The sequence below is a fragment of the Vipera berus genome (genome assembly GCF_964194415.1).
Source record: "Vipera berus genome assembly, chromosome: 2".
In the NCBI taxonomy this organism is placed as follows: Eukaryota; Metazoa; Chordata; class Lepidosauria; order Squamata; family Viperidae; genus Vipera; species Vipera berus.
Genome location: NC_138203.1, coordinates 135,929,214 through 135,949,706, shown reverse-complemented (window position 1 = coordinate 135,949,706; position 20,493 = coordinate 135,929,214). Strand labels below are relative to the sequence as shown.

Below are 20,493 nucleotides of genomic sequence, written 5' to 3'. Positions count from 1 at the left end.
TAAACGTGTGGTCCATGCAGTTCTTTACATACATGCAGACAGAACTGGCATGACAATTGCAGGTATTCTCCCTTCCAAGGGTTCGTCCACACGTGGCCCTAACCGTAACTTGAATGTACCTTGTTATGTCCTCTTGATACTGTCTCCATCTCACCCTCAGCCCATAACTGATGTTTTCCATTTTTCCATGACACAGTTGTGGCTATATACGGGTCCTGGCCCTTTGCCAGGAACTGCATTGAGTGATGATGTAATCAGGGGCAGAAACCCGTCCAACATTCACATCGTTGTTTGCTTTCGGGTTTCTGGACACTGTACTCCATGTCCCTTTTTCCTGTGCGCTGCTGATCTGATGTGACCGCTGGCTTCTGCAGGCAGCTCTCCAGTGCTTTGGGGGAAACTTAAAGTCAGATCTGATCCAGACACCTTACTAATATAATCACCACTATGGTGAAAAAGTGCAAGGCTGCTTTCAAGTCTTGCTTCTCTAGGTTCTCATGAACGACCACAAGAGGGAGCCGTAGACCTTTCTTTAAAAACAAGATTGGCTTTTTCTCCAGAAATTTCACCAGGGAAAAAACAGCTTTGAGCAGAAAAGGTTGCCCTCTTCTTCAGCTTAAATTGCTCATTTTTGCACACAGTTCCAGTCCTCTTTTTTTTCTTGTGTTTCCATATCTTTTTTTCTTAGCTGCTCTATTGTGGTCCCAGACTTTTTCTGCAGAGGTTTTTTGTTCCCTAGCCTCTCGGGATATGATCCTTTGCCATCTTCCTCTCTCTCTGTCTCTTTTGGGTGGCAATTGCTGTGGGTATTGTGGGCCCTTAGGTCAGGCTGGGCATAACTGTCTGGCTTTGGTGGTAACTTGTAGGAAAGGGACGCGGTGGCTTAGTGGGTTAGGACGCTGAGCTTGTCGATCAGAAGGTCGGCAGTTTGGCGGGTCGAATCCCGAGTGCCGTGTAACAGAGTGAGCGCCTGTTACTCGTCCCAGCTTCTGCCAACCTAGCAGTTCGAAAGCACGTAAAAATGCAAGTAGAAAAATAGGGACCACTACGGTGGGGAAGGTAACAGCGTTCCGTGCGCCTTTGGCATCTAGTCATGTTGGCCACATGACCACGGAGACGTCCTCGGACAAGCGCTGGCTCTTCGGCTTTGAAACGGAGATGAGCACCGGCCCCTAGAGTCGGAAACGACTAGCACGCATGTGCGGGGGAACCTTTACCTTTACTGTAGGAAAGAAATCCATGTCTTGGACCATCATAGATAGAACGTCGCCTCCTTCAGGCATGGGCTATGTAGGTGCTAAATAAATTGGAACATTTTACTATAGTAATGATGCAATACAGATAAAATAATACGTTCAGGACGTAATGCAGATCAGGCTACTCTGGTGGAAACCCTTTTCTTTATTGTCAGCAAATGTCATGAAAGTTGATAAATTATTTATTTATTTATTTATTTATTTTATTAGATTTATATACCGCCCTTTCCCGAAGGACTCAGGGCGGTTTACAGGGCATTTTAAAATCACACCAATACAAAATACAAAGTTAAAAGACAAATAAAAGATTAAATTATCCCTGAAAATAAAACCCCAGTTAAAATTCTCAGCCTGGGCCAGAGAGCTCAAAGAGCCAAGTCTTCAGGTCTCGGCAGAATGAACGTAGGTCAGGGGCAGTCCTGAGCTCCACGGGCAGCTGGTTCCAGAGGGCAGGCGCACCCACAGAAAAGGCCCTCCCCCTGGGTGTTATCCGCCGGCAATCTTTTACCGGCGGCACCCTGAGAAGACCCTCCCTCTGCGAGCGCACTGGACGAAGGGAACTTGATGCTGGCAGCAGGTGTTCCCTCAAATATCCCGGACCCAAGCCATTCAGGGCTTTATAGGTCATCACCAGCACCTTGAATCTCACCCGGAGGGCAACCGGAAGCCAATGCAGCTCACAGAGTGGAGGTGTTACATGGGAGTATTGGGAAACCCCCATCACAACTCGCGTGGCCGCATTCTGCACCAGTTGAAGCCTCCGAGTGGTCCTCAAGGGCAGCCCCATGTAGAGAGCGTTGCAGTAGTCTAAACGGGAGGTCACGAGCGCATGAGTGACTGTGCGTAGGGCATCTCAGTCCAGCATTATCAACAATTGTATGCCTTGCTATCAGAATATAAAGGACATAAACTCAGCTGTTATTATTGTTGATTATATGCCTGTTCAGTTGCATGCCTTCCTTTTGATAGGAAGACATTAAAGAAGACTCTATGTCATTAGTATTCTTGGTACAACTCAGGTTATTGGGGATACTAAATAAACTGATTGTAGTGTTAACTTACCCTATATAAAATGTTGAAAATGTTATCCAAAGGTAACCGTTATCGATTCGGTCATAGCAAACTTTGGTTGACCTGTGTGCAGACTATTTCATCACAATCTAAACCAAAATTTCTCCGTGTTAAAAAGGAATCTCAGAAGATGATGGAAGACAGCACCTCAGCTTTAATTGAAATGTCTCCAATGACTTCAAATTACTTGGCAGTTCCAGGAAACTCAACAAATGTACCAAAAATTGACATTAGGTAAAGAAAAAAAAATAAGCTAAAAGCAATTATTACATTGTTGTTGTTTGTGCTGTTGTTGCCCCTGGTATTGCTATTTCAATTCTTCCAGTAACCTCTTTGGAAAGGTATTGGAATACCCTTTGGCACAAGGGTCTTCAAACCTGGCCCTTTTATGACTTGTGGACTTCTGGGAGTTGAAGTCCACAAGTCATAAAAGGGCCAAGTCTGAAGATCCCTGCTTTGTCACATCTTTTGAGTGCTATCAACCACTTTTACAACTCTGCTCATATGCAGACAATCATGGCTCCATCACTGGGATTTTTTTTAAGAGTAGCATCTTAAATATTTTCCAGCTTTGTAAATATATACACGGCCTAGTTGAGCTGTGTCCCCCTTGTATGGGAAATGATGTGGATTGTAGCTGCTGGAATTTCTATTTCCAAAGCTGAGTCCTTAAAAAGGACCAAGTTTGGGATCCCCCCTCTCCAGGATCTTTAAATATGTCCCCTTATTATTGTTGCTCAATGTGTAGCACCACCCTGCACCAGTTAACATCAGAATAGCATTCCTCCGGAGCTTCTCCTTCCATTTAGGATTGCCTCAGGTCCTAGCATCAGCCCCAACTCTGACCTCTTCTTTTTTGAGATTTTTAATTATTTAGCTGGAGGAAGGATTTTAAACTCAAAAGCTTGCAGCTGTTTTAAAACATTGTGCTGTTAAAGGAACTATTTCTGTAGATTGTTCTTATTCTGATTCTCTCCTCCCCGCCCCCCCATGAGCAATGCAGCTACTATTATACTTTTTTTAAAAAAAAATATCAAAATAATTTGTTTATTCCACAGGTGCCCTTTCGTGAGTAGTTCTTGATGCTGTACTGAAAATAAGTTTCTCGAAACAGAGCTAACAAAGGATTGAATTTCTCCCACTCTTTCTCAGACACACATTATTGAAGGAAAAATGAGTCCCTTCATTTATGCCTAGTTGCCTGTTGTGTTGTGTTGTGCTAGAATTTACAGCAGGTTGTGGGACAAGATATTTTGCTCCTAGAAGGACTCAAGTTCTCCATTATTGTTGAAAGAAAAAAACTGTTTTTCATTTCCAGGCCATTTTAAAGATTTTACTTAGACTACAATTAAATTAGCTATACTATCACCCATTCTTCCTTATTCCTTTCTTGTCTGTCTGTCTGTCTGTCTGTCTGTCTGTCTGTCTGTCTGTCTGTCTATCTATCTATCTATCTATCTATCTATCTATCTATCTATCTATCTATCTATCTATCTATCTATCTATCTATCTATCTATCCAGGGTCATGTGATCACCTTTTGTGATTTTCTGACAAAATCAATTGGGAAACCAGATTCACTTAACAACTATGTTGCTAATTTTAACAACTGCAATGATTCTCTTAACAATTGGGGCAAGAAAGGTTGTAAAATGGGGCAAAACGTGCTTAACGTCTGTCTCACTTTGCATCAGGAATTTTGGACTTAATTATGACTGTAAGTCAAGGACTACTTATATCTAATGAGGGTGGTATACAACTAAGAAAAGGATAACAATATCATAAAAACAGATGTGCTATTCCTTCTACTCCCCCATATAGGGATATGTATGAACTGTATTTGTGCATTGACAGTCACTATTTAATATTTAAAAAAATTGGCATCTCACACTTCTGGCTTTTTAATTAGTATAGTCATGGCTTTGTTCACATAATCAGGGAAAAGGACAGTTTTTCTAATTATAAAATATAATTCAGTGTTTTGAAAGAAACTGAATTATATGTGTTGTATTTGGAAATAGTCCGTGATTAATTCCTACCTCATTTAAGCCAGGGGAATCAACTCTAAATGATGAGAATAATTTTATAAAATATGAAGTTCTCTTAATGAAAATGTTATTGTAGGCCTGATCCTGCAGATATCAACATCTCAGAAGAAATGCCTAAAACAACTATGTGGAAGACTCTCACCATGAACACAGAAAAACTCTGAAGTTAAAAGGAATAGGTATGGGAAATTTTCTATAGGGCAGTCTCAAATCACTACATGAAATCTTCAAGAAATGATAATGTCACCTAGTTTGGTAAGGAAACATCTGCAAGAAAACCACCAAGCTCAAAGAGCACCAAGGGCCAGTGGAAGATTATATAAATGGGGTAGTTTTAAAAATGGCATGCTGAAAATTGTTATCCACACCTCTCCAAATACTGTAGCTTTCCTACATCTATTACTGTGAACTGAATATAGTCAATGTATGCCCACAAAAATCACCATACCCTCTGTGCAGCATGGCAAGTCAACAGTTGTATTATATATAGCGTATAGATAGAGGAAGACCAGTCATTTGACTAATGACTTCTGATCCAGAAGCAGAAATTTGCAAACTACATTTTTTTTCTTTTGACAACCTTTTAATCCCTTGCATCGGGGTGGAGTCGGGGCGACTGAACGGAGCTTGAGCATTTACTGACTGGATGCCCTTCCTGACACCTAAGTAGGTGTGCCCAGAGAGAGAAATACCTGCCACTACTTAGGATCAAACTCACAGCCTTCTGACTGTGAGGCGAGAGTTCCATTTCTAGACTACTGTGCCACTTTAGACTGTTTGTATATGCCAAGGACATAACTGGACAACCATGGTTATTATTTGCTGTTTCATTTCTTTACAAGTTGGGGTGGGGGAGAAATAAAAGATCCGGGAAAATGTCTTCAGGGTATCCTGGACTAGTATGTCTAATGGCAATTTTCGATTTACAGCTTGGCCATTTGGGAGTTGGCTTGGGACAAGGCACTTGCAGCCCATGAAGATGACTCAGGGAAGAGCCGAGGTGTGCAGGCGAAGGAGAGAACATACTTTTGCAATGGAAAAGGCACAGACTAACTAACTGCCCTGATACTTCCTTCATACAAGTAACTGGGTTCATATTAAAGCCATTGAGAAGTGATTTGATTATCCTTTGTGTGCTTCAGTGGGCATTCTAATTATCTTTTGACCAGCAAGGTAATGAAAGTCTAGTGTTAAAGACTCGCTTGTGTGCATATTTGCTGTATTACAATTTCTTAGTAGTAGAGAGAGTGCTGCCACTTTTTTTTTTTGGCCTTCTGGTGTGTGTTCAACAATTTCCACTTTGAATGTACAGCAACATTATGCCACAACTATTTTGAGTTTCTCTTTGGTTTTGGTTTATTGGGTGCTACTTAGAGATGTGGGTGTTGTCTGCAAAATCCAATAATAAAATGTAGCTGAGTTACCACGCAAGCAATTGATAAAAGGTAACCCAATATTACAAATAAGTGGGAGAAATGTCTCCATGTTTCCCCCCCCCCCAATTTTATTTCATAATCACGCTGCTTAAATTCTTTTTTGGTTCCTTGTTTATTTGGCAGCCAATCTTGTGAAGAGATTTTAAGGAAATGTGTATGTTGCTTTGTTAATGTGATTTCATATTTAGGGTGAATTCAGCCAAGCCATTGATCTCAGCCGTGCAAAGGGGAGGAAATGGTGATTAATAGAAGAGTTGTCAATGTCACTGTTTGCACTATTTTGATGATTACTAGTTGCCAAGGTAATGTGTGGGCAAAAATAAAATAGATATTGGACCTCAAGGTGTGTACAAACTAGGAGGTAGTGTAGTATGCTTAAGTGAAATGCAAACATCTATTATCTCTCTTCATCCATTTGATAAAATATATATATGGCCTTGGGAATAGGAAGGGATGAATGAACTGTAAAGGGTGGTCATTCACAAAATATTACCCAGATGTGAGAAATAAGGAAACATGAGAAAGAAACTCAAAATAACGCACATATACAAACTAATTTTGCTCGTTACGAGATGTAGTACAAAGAAGCTCTGACAGTTTTCAAGATTCTGTTCTTCTTCTCTAGAATAATAAAGATAATTTCAAGTGTTCCTCAGTCTCATTTCCAAAAAGTTATAGTTATAATGACATAAGACAAATTATTTGGCAAAAGTGATTTCTCCCTTTCCACGCAGCCTGCTTGATTGACAGGAAGAAGGGGAGAGACAGAAGGAGAGAGAAGATATCAAGAAGATAAAACAAGAGATCAGGGTTAAAGAGAAAATGGATGACTTTAATCCCACAGAGACCTTGCTTCTTATCCCATCCACTAGCATCATGTGGGCTCCATAGTTTAACCTCCCTCGAAATATGACTGTGGACAGACAAAGAGATTGTTCATTCCTGCCCTATAGTCCATTCTACACCATTGCTTTTCCTTTTCTTGTTGTTGTTGGTGATAGAATATTTAATCTCACATTTCTAGCACTCAAAACAGTTTACAAAAAGAAGGACCAAAATAATAGATATGAAAGCACACTTTGCATATGGTCCTATGGAAAACTGCTTTAAAGTAACTCCGCTGAACCCTTCTTGTTTAAGATTTATGTTTTTGGAGAATAAGATAAATATTTTGCAGACTTTTTTAAAAAGTACAGATGCATATCTATTTTTTTAACCATACAACAAATTGTACGCACTCTAGTACAATTCCATTAAAGGCAATGCACAAAGTGTTAATGCGGATATTCTCTGCGTTAAAACATTTAACCTGATGTGTTAAAGTTCAGTTCCCAAAATTCTTATCCAGTATCCTGGCATGTCACAATGTTAAGGAAGATTGCCACACAGAGTTGCCCGGGAGTGAGTCAGTTAGATTCAGTGTATCATTTCTGAGAAAGTTAAGCTAAAACTCATTGTAAATATTGGACAGCTAAGTATACAGCAAAACGTTTCTTTATGCATTTTAGCTCCAATAATTAAAAACTAAAGTGAAAAAAGCTGCATTGATGAGCAATGTGATTGGCAATAAAACTTCCCCCCTCCCCCCCACATTTCCTCTAATAGCATAAATTGCTGCCTTTGTTAGGAACTGGGAAGCGCCACTTCCTGCAGAGAACTCTTAGAGATGATCCACTTTGGTATGCAGTCTTGATGCAGCAAAATGACTCCTTATTGTGTCTTTTGTGATGCAATGAGGCTAGCAAGGATGGGAAAGCAAAGTTATATACACTTACATTCAGGGCTTTTTTTGTCATAGAATGCCCAGAATGGAGTTCTGGTACCTTTTTTGGATGGAACCTTGTAGGGTAGGCAAGGCGGGTTATATGACGTGTGTGAGTTCTGGCACTTTTTTTTTATTTTACAAAAAAGCACTGCTTACATCCTAGGCTTCCATGTAGACTGGTATTTGTGGAAACCAAGCTGGCTCTGTGTTCCTTGTACTCCGTACTGTAGAAGTGTGGCCAAGTCATCTTGTAAGCTCATCTCTTTGGTAGTTCATCTTTTAGGCTGCTTCACTTTGGGAAATTTCAGATTTCAAATTCTTACAATGTCACTACCAAATATAGGAAAGAATCAAGTAATTGGTTCTTTCTGATTGACGTGAGACAACTTAACATTGTGACGTGGCTTTCCAACCTTTTGAAGCCAGTAGGCATATTTTATCTTCAGAAAAGCATGTTATGGGTGAAATTCACAAAATGGCCCACATGCATGTGTGGTTATTCATATGATGACCACTGCATGGAAATGACAAACCCTTCCGCAAAAAAATCTGCATCACAAAACAAATTTTGAGGGTTTTTAAATAAAAGCGTTTAAATCGTGGCATATTAGAATAAAGAAGATAATAATTAAAACAGTACTGATTCTCCTGCTTACCTAATCATAATTATAGAGAATAATAAAATAATGACAATTTGAACAAAATTAAGTGAGAACTAAACAAATTTAAAGCTTCAGGGGATGAATAATCTTGGGTTATGCAGGTATGATGACTGACACTGCATACCATCAGCAAGTTTCCCATAAGTCAGTTACAGGTAGTTCTCGACTTATAACCATTTGTTTAATGACTGTTACAATGGTATTGAAAGAAGTGACTTAATGACCATTTTTCACACTTACAACCATTGCAGCATCCCTGTGATCACATGATCAAAATTCAGGTGTTTGGCAACTGGTTCACATTTATGACAGTTGCATTATCCCAGAATCATATGATTATCTTTTGTGATCTTCTGACAAGCAAAGTCCGTGGGGAAGCCAGTTTGATTTAACAATGATGTTACTAATTTAACAACTGCAGTGATTAACCACTGTGGCAAGAAAGCTCATAAAATGGGGCAGAAGGCAGTTAACAACTGTCTTGCTTAGCAACAGAAATTTTGAGCTCAGCGGCAGTCATAAGTCAAGGACTACCTGTATATATAATGAGACAGTATTTGTCAAACAATTGTTGCAGTGTCTTTCAGTAAGACCTTCAGTTTCTTTGATGGATTTCATTGCTGAAAAAAGGAAGTCACAGAAATTTGAGCTTTGTAGCAGTGTCTCTCATCACCACCCAATTCTAAAACTCTTAATGAGTTTAATTTGGGTGGTGATGAGAGACACTGCCAGTAAACACTGGTTTGTATTAGTATGAATTTTCATAGAGCAGTGGGAGAGAAGCAGTGCTAAATATAAAGGCAACAAATTACAAATGAATATACATTATTTACTTTATTCTGCCTAACTGAATATAAAATAAAAATTATGACTGATTTCATTATCAGATACAGTATATTCAACCTGATAAAACAGTTTCAGTCGTTGGGTAATTTGATGGATAATTTGAAAAAGAACCCAGTAGTACTTAATCAGTTGGGAAGGAAAAGCATCTTTCAAAAGATTTATTGATCTGAGAAGACAACTCAACCCCCACATCTCCTAGAATCAGGTCTGGTAGAGGGTCCAAATCATTTGCATCTTAATTTTCATAAAGGAGTTTGTCTTAGTTGTGGCAATGTGTTTTATTTAATAATCATAAAAGAAAATGCTCAGCTTTGTGTCTAAAAGTACTGAAAGACTCTTTGGATAAGTTGGTAGAACCAGAGTAGGAAATAGCAGAGCAATACAGGTAGTCCTCACATATAAGCCACTCATTCAGCAGTCATTTGAAGCTAGAACACTGAAAAAGGATACTTGAAATTGGTCCTTGAAATAGCAGCCATTGCAGTACCCCTACAATCATGTGATTGTGATTCAGACACTTGCCATCCGGCAAACATTTATGATGATTGCAATATCCCATGGTCACGTTCTTGTCATTTATAACCTTCACAGCAGGCTTCAATGGGGAAGCCATTAGGAAGTGGCAAGTCATGATATGATGTAATGCTTAATGATCAACAGTGCATCTCTTAATCACCACTAAATTGGGCACAGTCACATGACATTTACTTTACATCTGATAGCAATAGAGTTGCCACTCCCAACTGCAGTTGGTAAATGAGGACTACTTGTATTAGGGGCTAAGAGGAGAAAACAGAAAACAGTATCATGATAGATACATTAATGTGTGGATTGTGGCAATTATTGGTTATTTACAGAGTACTGTTATATTAGTTGGTCAAGTAAAACACCAACAATCTCGGTTAACACATGGCTAGATTCATATCACAGAGCTAGTTTGGTATAGTAGATAAAGTATTAGGTTAGAAACCTGGAATCTGAATTCTAGTCCTGCCTAAGGCACAAGCCAGCTGGGTGATCTTGGGCCAGTCATTTTCTCTCAGCCCTAGGAAGGAGGCAGTGGCAAACCATTTCTGAAAAAACCTTGCCTAGAAAATTGCAAGGACCTGTCTAGGTGGTTTCAATTACGATTGAATGGAAGAAAAAAAAAACTCATTCCAAACAATCTGTTTTGGAATAATATTGAAAGGTGGCACAGATGGATCTGTGGAGCTATGTGTTACTCCAGGTACTTGGGATCATTCTGAATTAAAGCATACTGTAAACCTCAAGACTGGAAAAGGTCCCAGTATTGAGAAATAAGTCTATTGTGTCTTGCTTACATAATCTAGAGAAGATGCCCACTATCTATTGATGAATAAAATACTTTTGAAAAACAAGGGAATAAATATTTATTTGGTAAATAGCATCCAGATGGATAGTTTTTCAATCCAGAGGGTTGACATTCGTTTGGGGAAGCAGGAGGAAGGAGGCTAAACTTCTGAGTAGCACAGGAAAGGGGACAGATTACAAGGTAGAAAATTCACCTTGGTTGCCTCTGAATGCCTAATAGTTTCCATGACCACAGCATAGGTTTTTTTTTTAAAAAAATATTATTCCAATCTTCTGCAAAGTAGACCAGAAAAAATACAAATGAAGACTAGCTGGAGGTAGTAAATCCATATCATTCATTGGGGGCTAAGGGATTGTAGACTTTGTTCCGGTTTTTTCCAGAGCATTCATGAGGTCTGCTCTTGATCCATTTTAGATTAATCTCCCACAAACTGGAAATCCTAAGATGATGGAACTGCAATTCCAACAGACAGGGAGGTAATAGGGAAAGATGATAACACGCTCTGGGTTCAGTTGTTCAAGCATATTGGCTATTTTTGAAAATTATGAAGAATTTCATAATCTTAAATGAAGAAGGAGGGGAATCCAAGAAAAGGTGCTGGCACATTTTTCTAGTGTTTTTTCTTCCTCCTACGACAACTACATGTAGAAATAGAGAAACTATTTTCTTTTTAGATATAAAAGAAAACAATATTTATTTTGTTGTAAGAAATGTAATTTAAAAAACCCCACCCCTTATTGTAAATAAATGTAATAATGGGGAGATGGGCTCTTATTCGTTCTGTAGAAACTGAAATACATTTGCTAAAACTTTGCTCAAAGATGAGTTATCTAAATAAGTATAGTTTTGTTGTTTTATGGCTAAAAATCACTGATTCTGCCTCATACTTCATGTCTGTACAAACTCTGTCAGTAATGATAACACTCTGATGATTGAGACTTGTACCCATTGCTGAACTGTATGTGAAACTTCAATATTAAAATATTATTCTAAATGTACTCTTTTTGTCATGTTATTTTCAGAAGACAGTGTTTCCGTTGAAACAGGTCTTAAAATTTTATAGTGCTTTCTCATTTTCTGATTTTTAAAAATTATTTTACTTGTATACTCATATTTTTAAGATACTTAAATTTTTTAATCTGCGTGCATGCCATGAATAAAGGAAGTCTTCAGTGACCAAGTCATGAGCTGATATGGAGAATATCACTCTCTGCTTTAATCGTTCTCTGATTGGTGCATGTCATCTTTTTTTTTAAATTGTTTACAAGTCTCCAATGAAGTGGGCTTCTTGCCTACTCAGTGTTTTCATTCTGAAGGAAAAGCTGATCTAGACCAATAAGTGCTTATGGATGGGTCATGTATATCAACGTTCCCTAGTTAATATTCGGAGGGGGAGGAGGAGGAAATTGCACACATATATTGGGATCCAGAAATGAGTGTGAAAGTCCACTCAAACTATCTGTGTAAGAAAACGAGAAAGAGGAAACAATACATGATAGTAGTTTCCTATAGATGGCCAATCCAGGCAAAACGACTGGATAATGCCTTCCCAGACAGACTATATATAATAAGGTATGTTTAATATGACATTTATTGTAGATATATTTAGCAACAAGGGAAAGAAGTATCTGTAATTCACTGAGTTGGAAACAACAGAAAACGAGCATCAGAAGTTCTCATTGCTGGATGTGCAGATGGAAATTTCTATATTATCCTTTTAATTGTACCTGTAAAAGAGACAGAATGATCAGGAAGACACTGAGATGTTCCGTACAAATTGCTTTGAACTACTGAGTGCATTTTAGAAAAATTACAATAATGATGAGAAATTATTATTCATTTGGCTTGACCAAAGCCATTTGGATCACTGTTTCTCCCTGTAATTATAGAATTGATGATTTAGGAGATTTGAGCAATTTCTCAGCATAGAAAGACTGGGACAATTGTATCAGCCCTACACGTAGCTTTTGATTAATAACAACAATTGGGACTGGAATTCTTGTTGCTAAGCAACGAGGTCATAAAGTATGATGTCACGTGACTGGACTGTTTACTAACAGCAGATTTTGCAGATCAGGTTGCCATCTTTAAGCAAGAACTGTGCAGGTCATTAAGTTAGTAATGTGACCATGATCTGACCAGCTTCTCCACTGTTGGGAAGCTGGCAGGGACTGTTCGAAATTGCGTCCATGCAACTGCAGCTCATTGCAACGTCGTAATTGCATCCCAGACACCAAGCACCCAGATCACGGATCACATGACCATGGGAATGGCTGGAACTCTGAGGACCTGGTTGGGCAGGATGGGGTAAGAGATACGGTAGGTGGGGGAGGCTGTTGCAGTGCCTCTGTAGTGGGTCATAAGGCCAAATCACCATAAAGGAATGGTTGCTAAGCAACCAGCCACAAGTTGAGGACTACCCATGTGGAAAGTGCTGTTTCTAAAGGCAATTTAGAAAGATCCAGAAAGCTTCATACGTTTCTTGTATTTTTTCTGATTTTTTCCCCCCAAAAGAGGCGAAGGTGGCCACAGCTGACCTCCTGCCTCCATTTCATTCTCACAACCATCCTACGAAGGAAGTTTGGATGGAAGTGTGTAACTAGCTTTGGCTACTAGCATTCAGTGAGCTTCAAAGCTAGGCGAGGAATTCAGCTGAGGACTTCCCAGTCTTAGTCCATTTTTCCAAACGTGCACTTCCGTCTTTTCCCAGAAAGAGAGAGGCCTTCAGATAGAACAGTGTTTTTCAACCACAGCAGCTTTAAGGTGTGCGGACTTCAACCCCCCAAACTCCCAGAATTCTGAGGTTGAGAAACACAGATAGAGAAATGTGAACCTAAGCATCAATATGCAGTATTATATTTTACCTAATGTAGCCTTACCTCAACCAGAAAGAGCCAGGTGGATAGCCTAAGAAGAAGGGTTTTTCTTTAATGAACCGCTTTGTAGAGCTGTAAAAAGAATGAGGCAAAGGTTATGACAGCCACAAAAATGTTGTCATCTTAAGCAGGTCTACTCTGAAGTAAGTCACACTTCATTCAGTGGAACTTAATTCCAGGTGGAAATCCAATAGAATTGCCTGCTAGATCTACTCTGAATAGCCAAAACTGAAAGGCTGATCCGCGGTGATACATATCATCCTCAAAAAGATATTCAGAATATTATATCCTGAAGAGCTCTTCGGGAGGTCAGTATTCATTTTTAAGACTGGCTTCCTTAATGGGAAGGCTTATCTAGACTAGAGACTATTTAAAAAATAAGCAGTCTTTTGTCTTTTAGATATAGGTATTTTTTTCCCTATCTATTCTGTCATTTGCAGAATAAGCTATCTATGGATGTCGACCTTGCAAAGCAGACCAGCGAGGAAATATGGCCAGCTGAGCTAATTCTACATTATTTATTTATTTATTTATTTATTTAATTTAATTTCTATACCGCCCTTCTCCCGAAGGACTCAGGGCGGTGTACAGCGCAAATACAATAAAAATACAATATACAAAAGTTAAAAAAAATAAATAATGCAGCCCAATTCCAATAAAATTAATACAATAATATTAAAATACCCCAAACCCATCAGACCAGGCCGGCTTGTTCAAATAAGTATGTTTTTAGGTCACGTTGGAAGGAGCGAAGATCGGGAGCCATCCGGAGCTCAACCGGTAAACGGTTCCAAAGGTCTGGCGCGCCCACAGAGAACGCCCTCCCCCTGGGGGTCGCCAATCAACACTCTTTGACCGACGGCACCCTAAGGAGGCCCTCTCTGTGGGAGCACACTGGATGAAGGGAAGTTGATGCCGGCAGCAGGTGCTCCCATAAGTAATCCAGACCCATGCAATAATATTACATTATTGTAATATTATATTAATAATAGCTCGTATTATTATATTAACAGAATCTTGCAAATCTGAAAGTATATTCTCCCCCACCACCACCACACACACACATCCCCTTTAATGCTAAAGATACTAGGGCGAGTTTCTTCTGAGCTTCTTGTCCCTTCCACATTCCTTTTGCAGGCTCTTTATATCTGACCTTTTCTTAGCCTGTGTCTTTTTGCCCAGTCTTCCAAAGTCATTCCCACATACCTTTACACTGCATCCCATGGGGGGGGATATCTTGTTTGTATAGATTTGCATATCTAAGCCCACACACATTATACCCACATATGTCCTCCTTTTGGGTAATGCATTTCTGTCTTGTTTGGGGTTTTCCTAAGGCAGGGGTAGGCAACCTCGGCTCTTTTATGACTCATGGACTTCAACTCCCAGAATTCCTGAGTCAGCTACTCAGGAATTCTGGGAGTTGAAGTCCATGAGTCATAAAAGAGCCGAGGTTGCCTACCCCTGTCCTAAGGTATTAGGATCAATCAAATCAATCCTGGGGAAATTGGAGACTAGTCTGTGAACAAATCAACCTTTGATTGAAGGCATTGATTTGATTCTGGGGCTTTTGTTTCTCAAATCTGATGATCTTGTGAGCTGCTTGCCTGCAGCTCCTATTGCATAGTGGGTTCTGGAACGCAGGAAAGATGCCAGGCCGATGAGTACAGCATAGCAGTTCTTTATTGGTGGTAGAAACTGTACTGGGGAACTAGGGGTTACCTGTACCTTTATATACCTGGCCAGGTACGCTCTCAGCCAATCAGTTTAAAGCTTAGTTTCCCGCCGAAAACTAACCAGCCACAGCAGTTTCAGTACAGCGCCACCTGGTGGTATCGGCTATGCTGCGGCTTACTGTATCTCTTAAACCCCCATACATAACAGCTCCCATTATTTTACACAAGAATTGGGAAGGCTTGGCAAGTATCCTGTAGTCTGTACTCTTGCATGCTGCACACACAGTGAGCAAGAGGAGAAAAGGTGAGAAGGGAATTAGATTATACTGAAGAGTGAACTGCATCTAGGGTACAAATACAATCTAACAAACATCTAACTTCATAAAGATAAGGATCCCAACGAACCAGTTACAGTGAGGAAAAGCTTTTTCATACGGCTATTAAACAACAAGCGGTTTGAAATCATAATTTTACCACAAACCATCCATTGACCAATCATTAGAATTGATCATCATCTATACTATTCAATCACCATCTGCTTAAACACAAGAGATGATTTCCAAGAATCATTTTGCTTTGGACTCCTTATAATATTCCTTAGACACATCAAAGTCTTTATTTTGAAACGCATGGCGATTTAAAGGACATCCCTCACTACCTTTTGTATCACCCAGTTTAACTCTGCTGAATGTTCTTAGACATATTTGAATGTATTTAGAATCACTTCTAGCAAAAAAAATAAAACTGAATTCTTATTTAAAAACCTAGAAGATGGTTGTCCCATGGAGGCTGGCAGTTTTGTTCAAGCTGAAGCTGATAGTCATACATAGCTGTTTCTTTTTTTAAATATGTTTTATTAATTTTTTAACATAATCACCTTAGAATGAAGGCTACTGCTAAGCTTGTAAGCCGCCCTGAGTCTTCGGAGAAGGGCGGGATATAAATGGAATTAAAATAAAAAATAAATAAAATAAAATAAATATTCGGTAAACAGTGTGTTGTCTGGGTTTACATTTAAGAAACATTCACTAACAGTTGATTTCTATAATCTATAATCCACTCTTTCCCATAATGTTCTCTTTTACCAACCTTAAGTTAATATAATTCTTGTTATTTTAGTGAATGATGATTGAATATAAAAGTTTTCTAATGTTTCTACAGATAATAATCACATCAATATAATATTCCTTTCCTATCTATACATTCTGGTTGTCTCATCATAGATCCTGTTTACAGTTCTTGTTTACATTTGTTTTCCCCACAATGTTCAAAACATTCTAACTGGTTAAGATTTTCTCAAAGTTAATTACATTTAAATATTTAAGTCTATTTTTTTCATGTAAGCCAACCCAATACTTTTACCTTTCTTAAGGAATAAATAAGACTAAAAAAAGAAAAAAATAAGAATAAAAAAAGATAGTATGCTACTTAAAATCCCTATTTCCTATAAGCTAATACATATTTATTTCCAAAATAAATTCATTCTTTTTTACCATTAAAAATATATTTAATCTTTAAATATTCCATTTAATAAATCTAGTCCTCTAGTCTTTTAACTCTTATTCAAAACATTTTTAAATCCATTGTAATTTTCTTAAAGTTAATCACCTTTAAATATCTAAAACATTTCCTTTATATAAGCCATTCCAACTCTTTTATATTACTCATATCAAGAAATAAAATCAAAAGAAAGAAAGTACAATGTTACTTGAGAGGCTCTTCCCTCTTAAAATCAAATTCATATCCAAAATTTTTCATGTCATACATAGCTCTTTCATAGAGTCATTAAATGTAATTAATTTTATCTTTTTAATGTAATTTTTGAATTTGTTTTATATATTGCTTAACATTTTTTTTCTTCATCTACTGTTTTAATTGCTCACCTGATAATTGAACATTGTGTTATACCATGGATTGGAATAATAAGTGAAATAACTATATTATGATGGAAAAAAGATAGTCTTCCTAGATGGGAAAGAAAAGGTTCATAACAGGCATGAAGAATCAGGACCCACACATTAAGGTCCAATTAAACTGATTTATTGCTTGTGCAAGAATCTAGTCAACTAACGGTCAGGATTAAATTGGTGCTAGATAAGAGTTAACGGGATTGAAGAGGGGTTAGAGTTAGAATGCCTAGAACACGGGTGTCAAACTTGCTGCGTTATGTGATGTGTCATGACATGTCGCGACTTTTTTCACATTGCCGGAGCTGGGGTGGGCGTGGCCTCTGCATGATGCAATCGACCTGGGGGCTGGGAGTTTGACACCAAGAGCCTAGATTGTAAGGACTGTAGCCTCAGCCCTCAAGGTCTACCTGTCCTTCTCCTACAGTTCACCATTTTCTACCTGTATCGTTTGGCATTGATAAGCCAATGCACAAAATCTCTGGCCTTCATGTTGTCCAAATGTTCAGTAAAATCGCTGGTGAAGGTCCCTTCAGAATGGCGTTTGATGTCAGAAGTAAAGCTGTGGGCACTTTTCATGTTGTAAGACTGCTGCCACCTGAGTGAAAGCCAAGAATGAGTTGCATTATGCATTCTCCCCCCCCCCCAAAAAAAACCCCAGTACTTTTATTCCTTGCAATTGTACACCAACAACACATTTCTAATACTAGAGAAGCCACTGTCACGATTGGACACCCCTGTTCTAGTCCCAGAGCATGTGATGATAATTTTTGATACATAGAATAAAACCACCAAGTAATATGATATAACTGATAAGCCAGCAATGACACTGATATAGTTTGAAATTGTCAATGGGTGTCGTAGTGTCTGCAGTACTCTTGATTGTGCCCAGCAAGGACATTCACGGGGTGGATATGTGTGTCAAAAGGTAAAGGTGATGAAAGCCCTGCTCTTTTTTTATGTGTGCTACACACGCCTCGAAACACCATGGTGCCCACTGATGGCCAACAGCAAAATAATATCTTTTGAATTTTTTTTTAAAAATGGCTGAATTTGGTGTGCTGGCCAATTCTAATAAGATCTCACTAGCTATCATGGCTGTGGTGTCCTAGTTATTTCATTGCCATGATTTTTCCAGTTTTAGTTCTGAATTTTAGGGTTGCATTCCCTTGGACAGAAATGGTGTGCAGCTGGGGCATTTTTCTAGACTTGCAGCTCACCCTTGAGGCCGTAACTCGGATTTATCTGTTACACTAATTGCACCTCTTCCTGAACCAGGAATGCCTCCTCATTGTTACTCAGTGGGCTATTGCAATATGCCCTATGTGGAGCTGTCCTTGAAGACTACTCAGAAGCTGCAATTGGTCCAGAATGCGGCGATGCAGATAGTGATGGTTATGGCTTGGTAGTCTTATGTAACATGGCTGCTTTGAGGAAAATGGAACCAGGAAGTATGTCTTCTCTATCTCAGCGTCTAACTCCTGGAATCATATCTCCCCAGAGGTTTGGATCCTCCCAACCATGCAAGCCTTTAAATGGGCCTTGAAGACCTGTTTTTCCCGAGAATCTGAGGAAAAGGTAGGTAATGTGTCCCCCTAAATGATACGGCGTCCATGGATTGGTGTATACTCTTTTCCTTGCATTAGGTGCTGTATTTAACTTGCACATCACCTAGAGTCCTCAACTGAGTAGTCTTATAAATCTGGTAAATTAAACAAACAAACTCTTTAATTTAGAATTTTTCACTTAGCATTTTTTTAAAATATTTGTCTTCTTCCATCAAGTTATCTGAAATTACCCTATGATCCAACTCTCCTCCAAAGGTGTCACTGGTCTGTGACAAGACACAAACTACCATTACTTTGGATATGCCGATTGGGATTGCTCGGAGATACAGTCAACAGAACTGAAACAGACCAATCAGTTATTAATAGAGTTTGAATAAGTTGGTTTTCAAAAAGGGAAAGTGATCTGCTGTCTTCTATCTCCTACTGGCTCGTCTACCTTCCTCTTTAAAATTTTCTATATTTAATATATCAACTGAAACAATGAGACTAACAAGAGAATCATCACACCATCTCAACCAGGTTACCATATGCTGATGAAAACAATGCCATGCGATATATTTACATAAAATGAATGATAAGGAACAAGACAGTAATAGAATTAGTTATAAAAGGAGAATGAAGTTGAACTCTATAGTTGGTTTGCGAAGAAGGATTGTTAATGTGTCCCTAAAAGTATGCTTTTATTTATATTTGTCCAGTTGTCACATTGCAACACTCCTGTTCGTCTTTCGGTTGGTACATAGGATCTCCTTTTATTAAATTGTTAAAATATTGTTAACATTTATTTGCCTTATATTTTATTGATCACAAAGCAAAAGTTGTACATCTATTTCTACTAGTTTACAAAAACTGATTCTTGAAAAAGCCTCTGAATTTGCCTTCCTTGGAGTCTCGTGGCACACATCTGGGCAAGTATAAAACTAACTCTATATCCTGAAATTGTTCTCCAGCGTAAAATCCCCGGAACTCTCTACTGATATGTCTGTAATAGGACCCTGGTATAAAGTTTTGGTTGTATGTGCTACCCTACCAACCTTTCCCTTCTGTTCTCATCATAATTTTTGGCAGTCTCTTACACTTTCACCTTTTCCTTCACTCCTTGTCCCATCCTATCTACTGCAGGGTATCCCACTGACCTTCCTTCCACTCCCTTCTCTCCTCTCCCTGCCTTCCTCAAATTTTGTTTTCCCCAAATTTAGGTTGCAGAAGATTTCTGTAGGAAGTTGGCAAACACTGAGGCTTCTGCAATTCTTCCCTCTCCCCGTACACCCCCAACTCAAAACAAATATATTAAAAGTTTTTCCATACCTGGACTCGTCCATTGAATCCTTCAGGATCATTTGCCGGCTAACAGGGAGTAAAGCTGCAATGACCATGGCACAGATACAAATCCACCATGTTTTCTTCATCAGATCTTATGAAGCACGGCAAACAAAAGCATGAAAAAGAATTGGACCACACTTTTAACTTTCCTACCAGCTTAGGACTGGATGCTCATAAGAAAACACAGTTCAAGCTTTTCATTATCCCAGAGATGAGTTGAAATTGTTCTTGCAAGCATTGAGCTTACAATCCCAGTTTTGTATACTCAGTTTTTTCAAGGTTAAGCAGAAAAATCCAAAATAGTTAAACTAAATTAGTTGGTCAGAAGTTGATTCGTGTTTGCATTATTTTAGAGGAATTGGCAATTTCTAACACAGGAAGAACAATAATGAAGTTCATCCTCCACAAACAACGAAGGTGATCAGAAGATGGGAATCATTGCCCAGTGTACTCTCATCTCCATTTTGCTCTTTTTTTACTATTTTTATTTTTTAAAATCTGTGACTGCAAAAGAACATTGAAGCAGATTTGGCCACTGTCTTCTAAACACAGAGAGCTTTGAGTTATGTTAAAAACTTGTGAACAAAACCTGGTGTTTTTTTTTCCAAACGGTTCCATTTACTATATGATTGTTTTACTGTAAAAATGATTGTAATACTGTAACTCCCTTGATTGCTTAGGAAAAGAGGCATCCAATCTAATAAGCTGCGTATCCATATATCATGAG

General features: G+C 38.6%; 2 protein-coding genes across 2 annotated transcripts in view; one reads left to right on the top strand and one right to left on the bottom strand.

Moving 5' to 3' along the window:
• SLC4A8 (solute carrier family 4 member 8) overlaps window positions 1-4,551 on the top strand; it is a gene marked incomplete at its 5' end in the record, with an annotated part of 108,312 nt that extends 103,761 nt beyond the window's left edge. Inside the window, 2 exons of the mRNA XM_081316605.1 lie at window positions 2,446-2,561; window positions 4,451-4,551. Of these exons, the coding sequence (XP_081172731.1) occupies window positions 2,446-2,561; window positions 4,451-4,538 (204 nt within the window). The 3' untranslated portion in view covers window positions 4,539-4,551. The remainder of the gene's footprint in view (window positions 1-2,445; window positions 2,562-4,450) is intronic.
• Window positions 4,552-12,133: 7,582 nt separating this feature from the next.
• LOC308662829 (uncharacterized protein) lies at window positions 12,134-19,819 on the bottom strand (the record flags this gene model as incomplete). Its single annotated transcript, XM_081318973.1, has 4 exons — window positions 12,134-12,143; window positions 13,296-13,364; window positions 17,318-17,473; window positions 19,752-19,819. 4 exons carry the CDS (start codon window positions 19,817-19,819, stop codon window positions 12,134-12,136), a joined length of 303 nt encoding a protein of 100 aa, XP_081175099.1.
• Window positions 19,820-20,493: the final 674 nt, after the last annotated feature.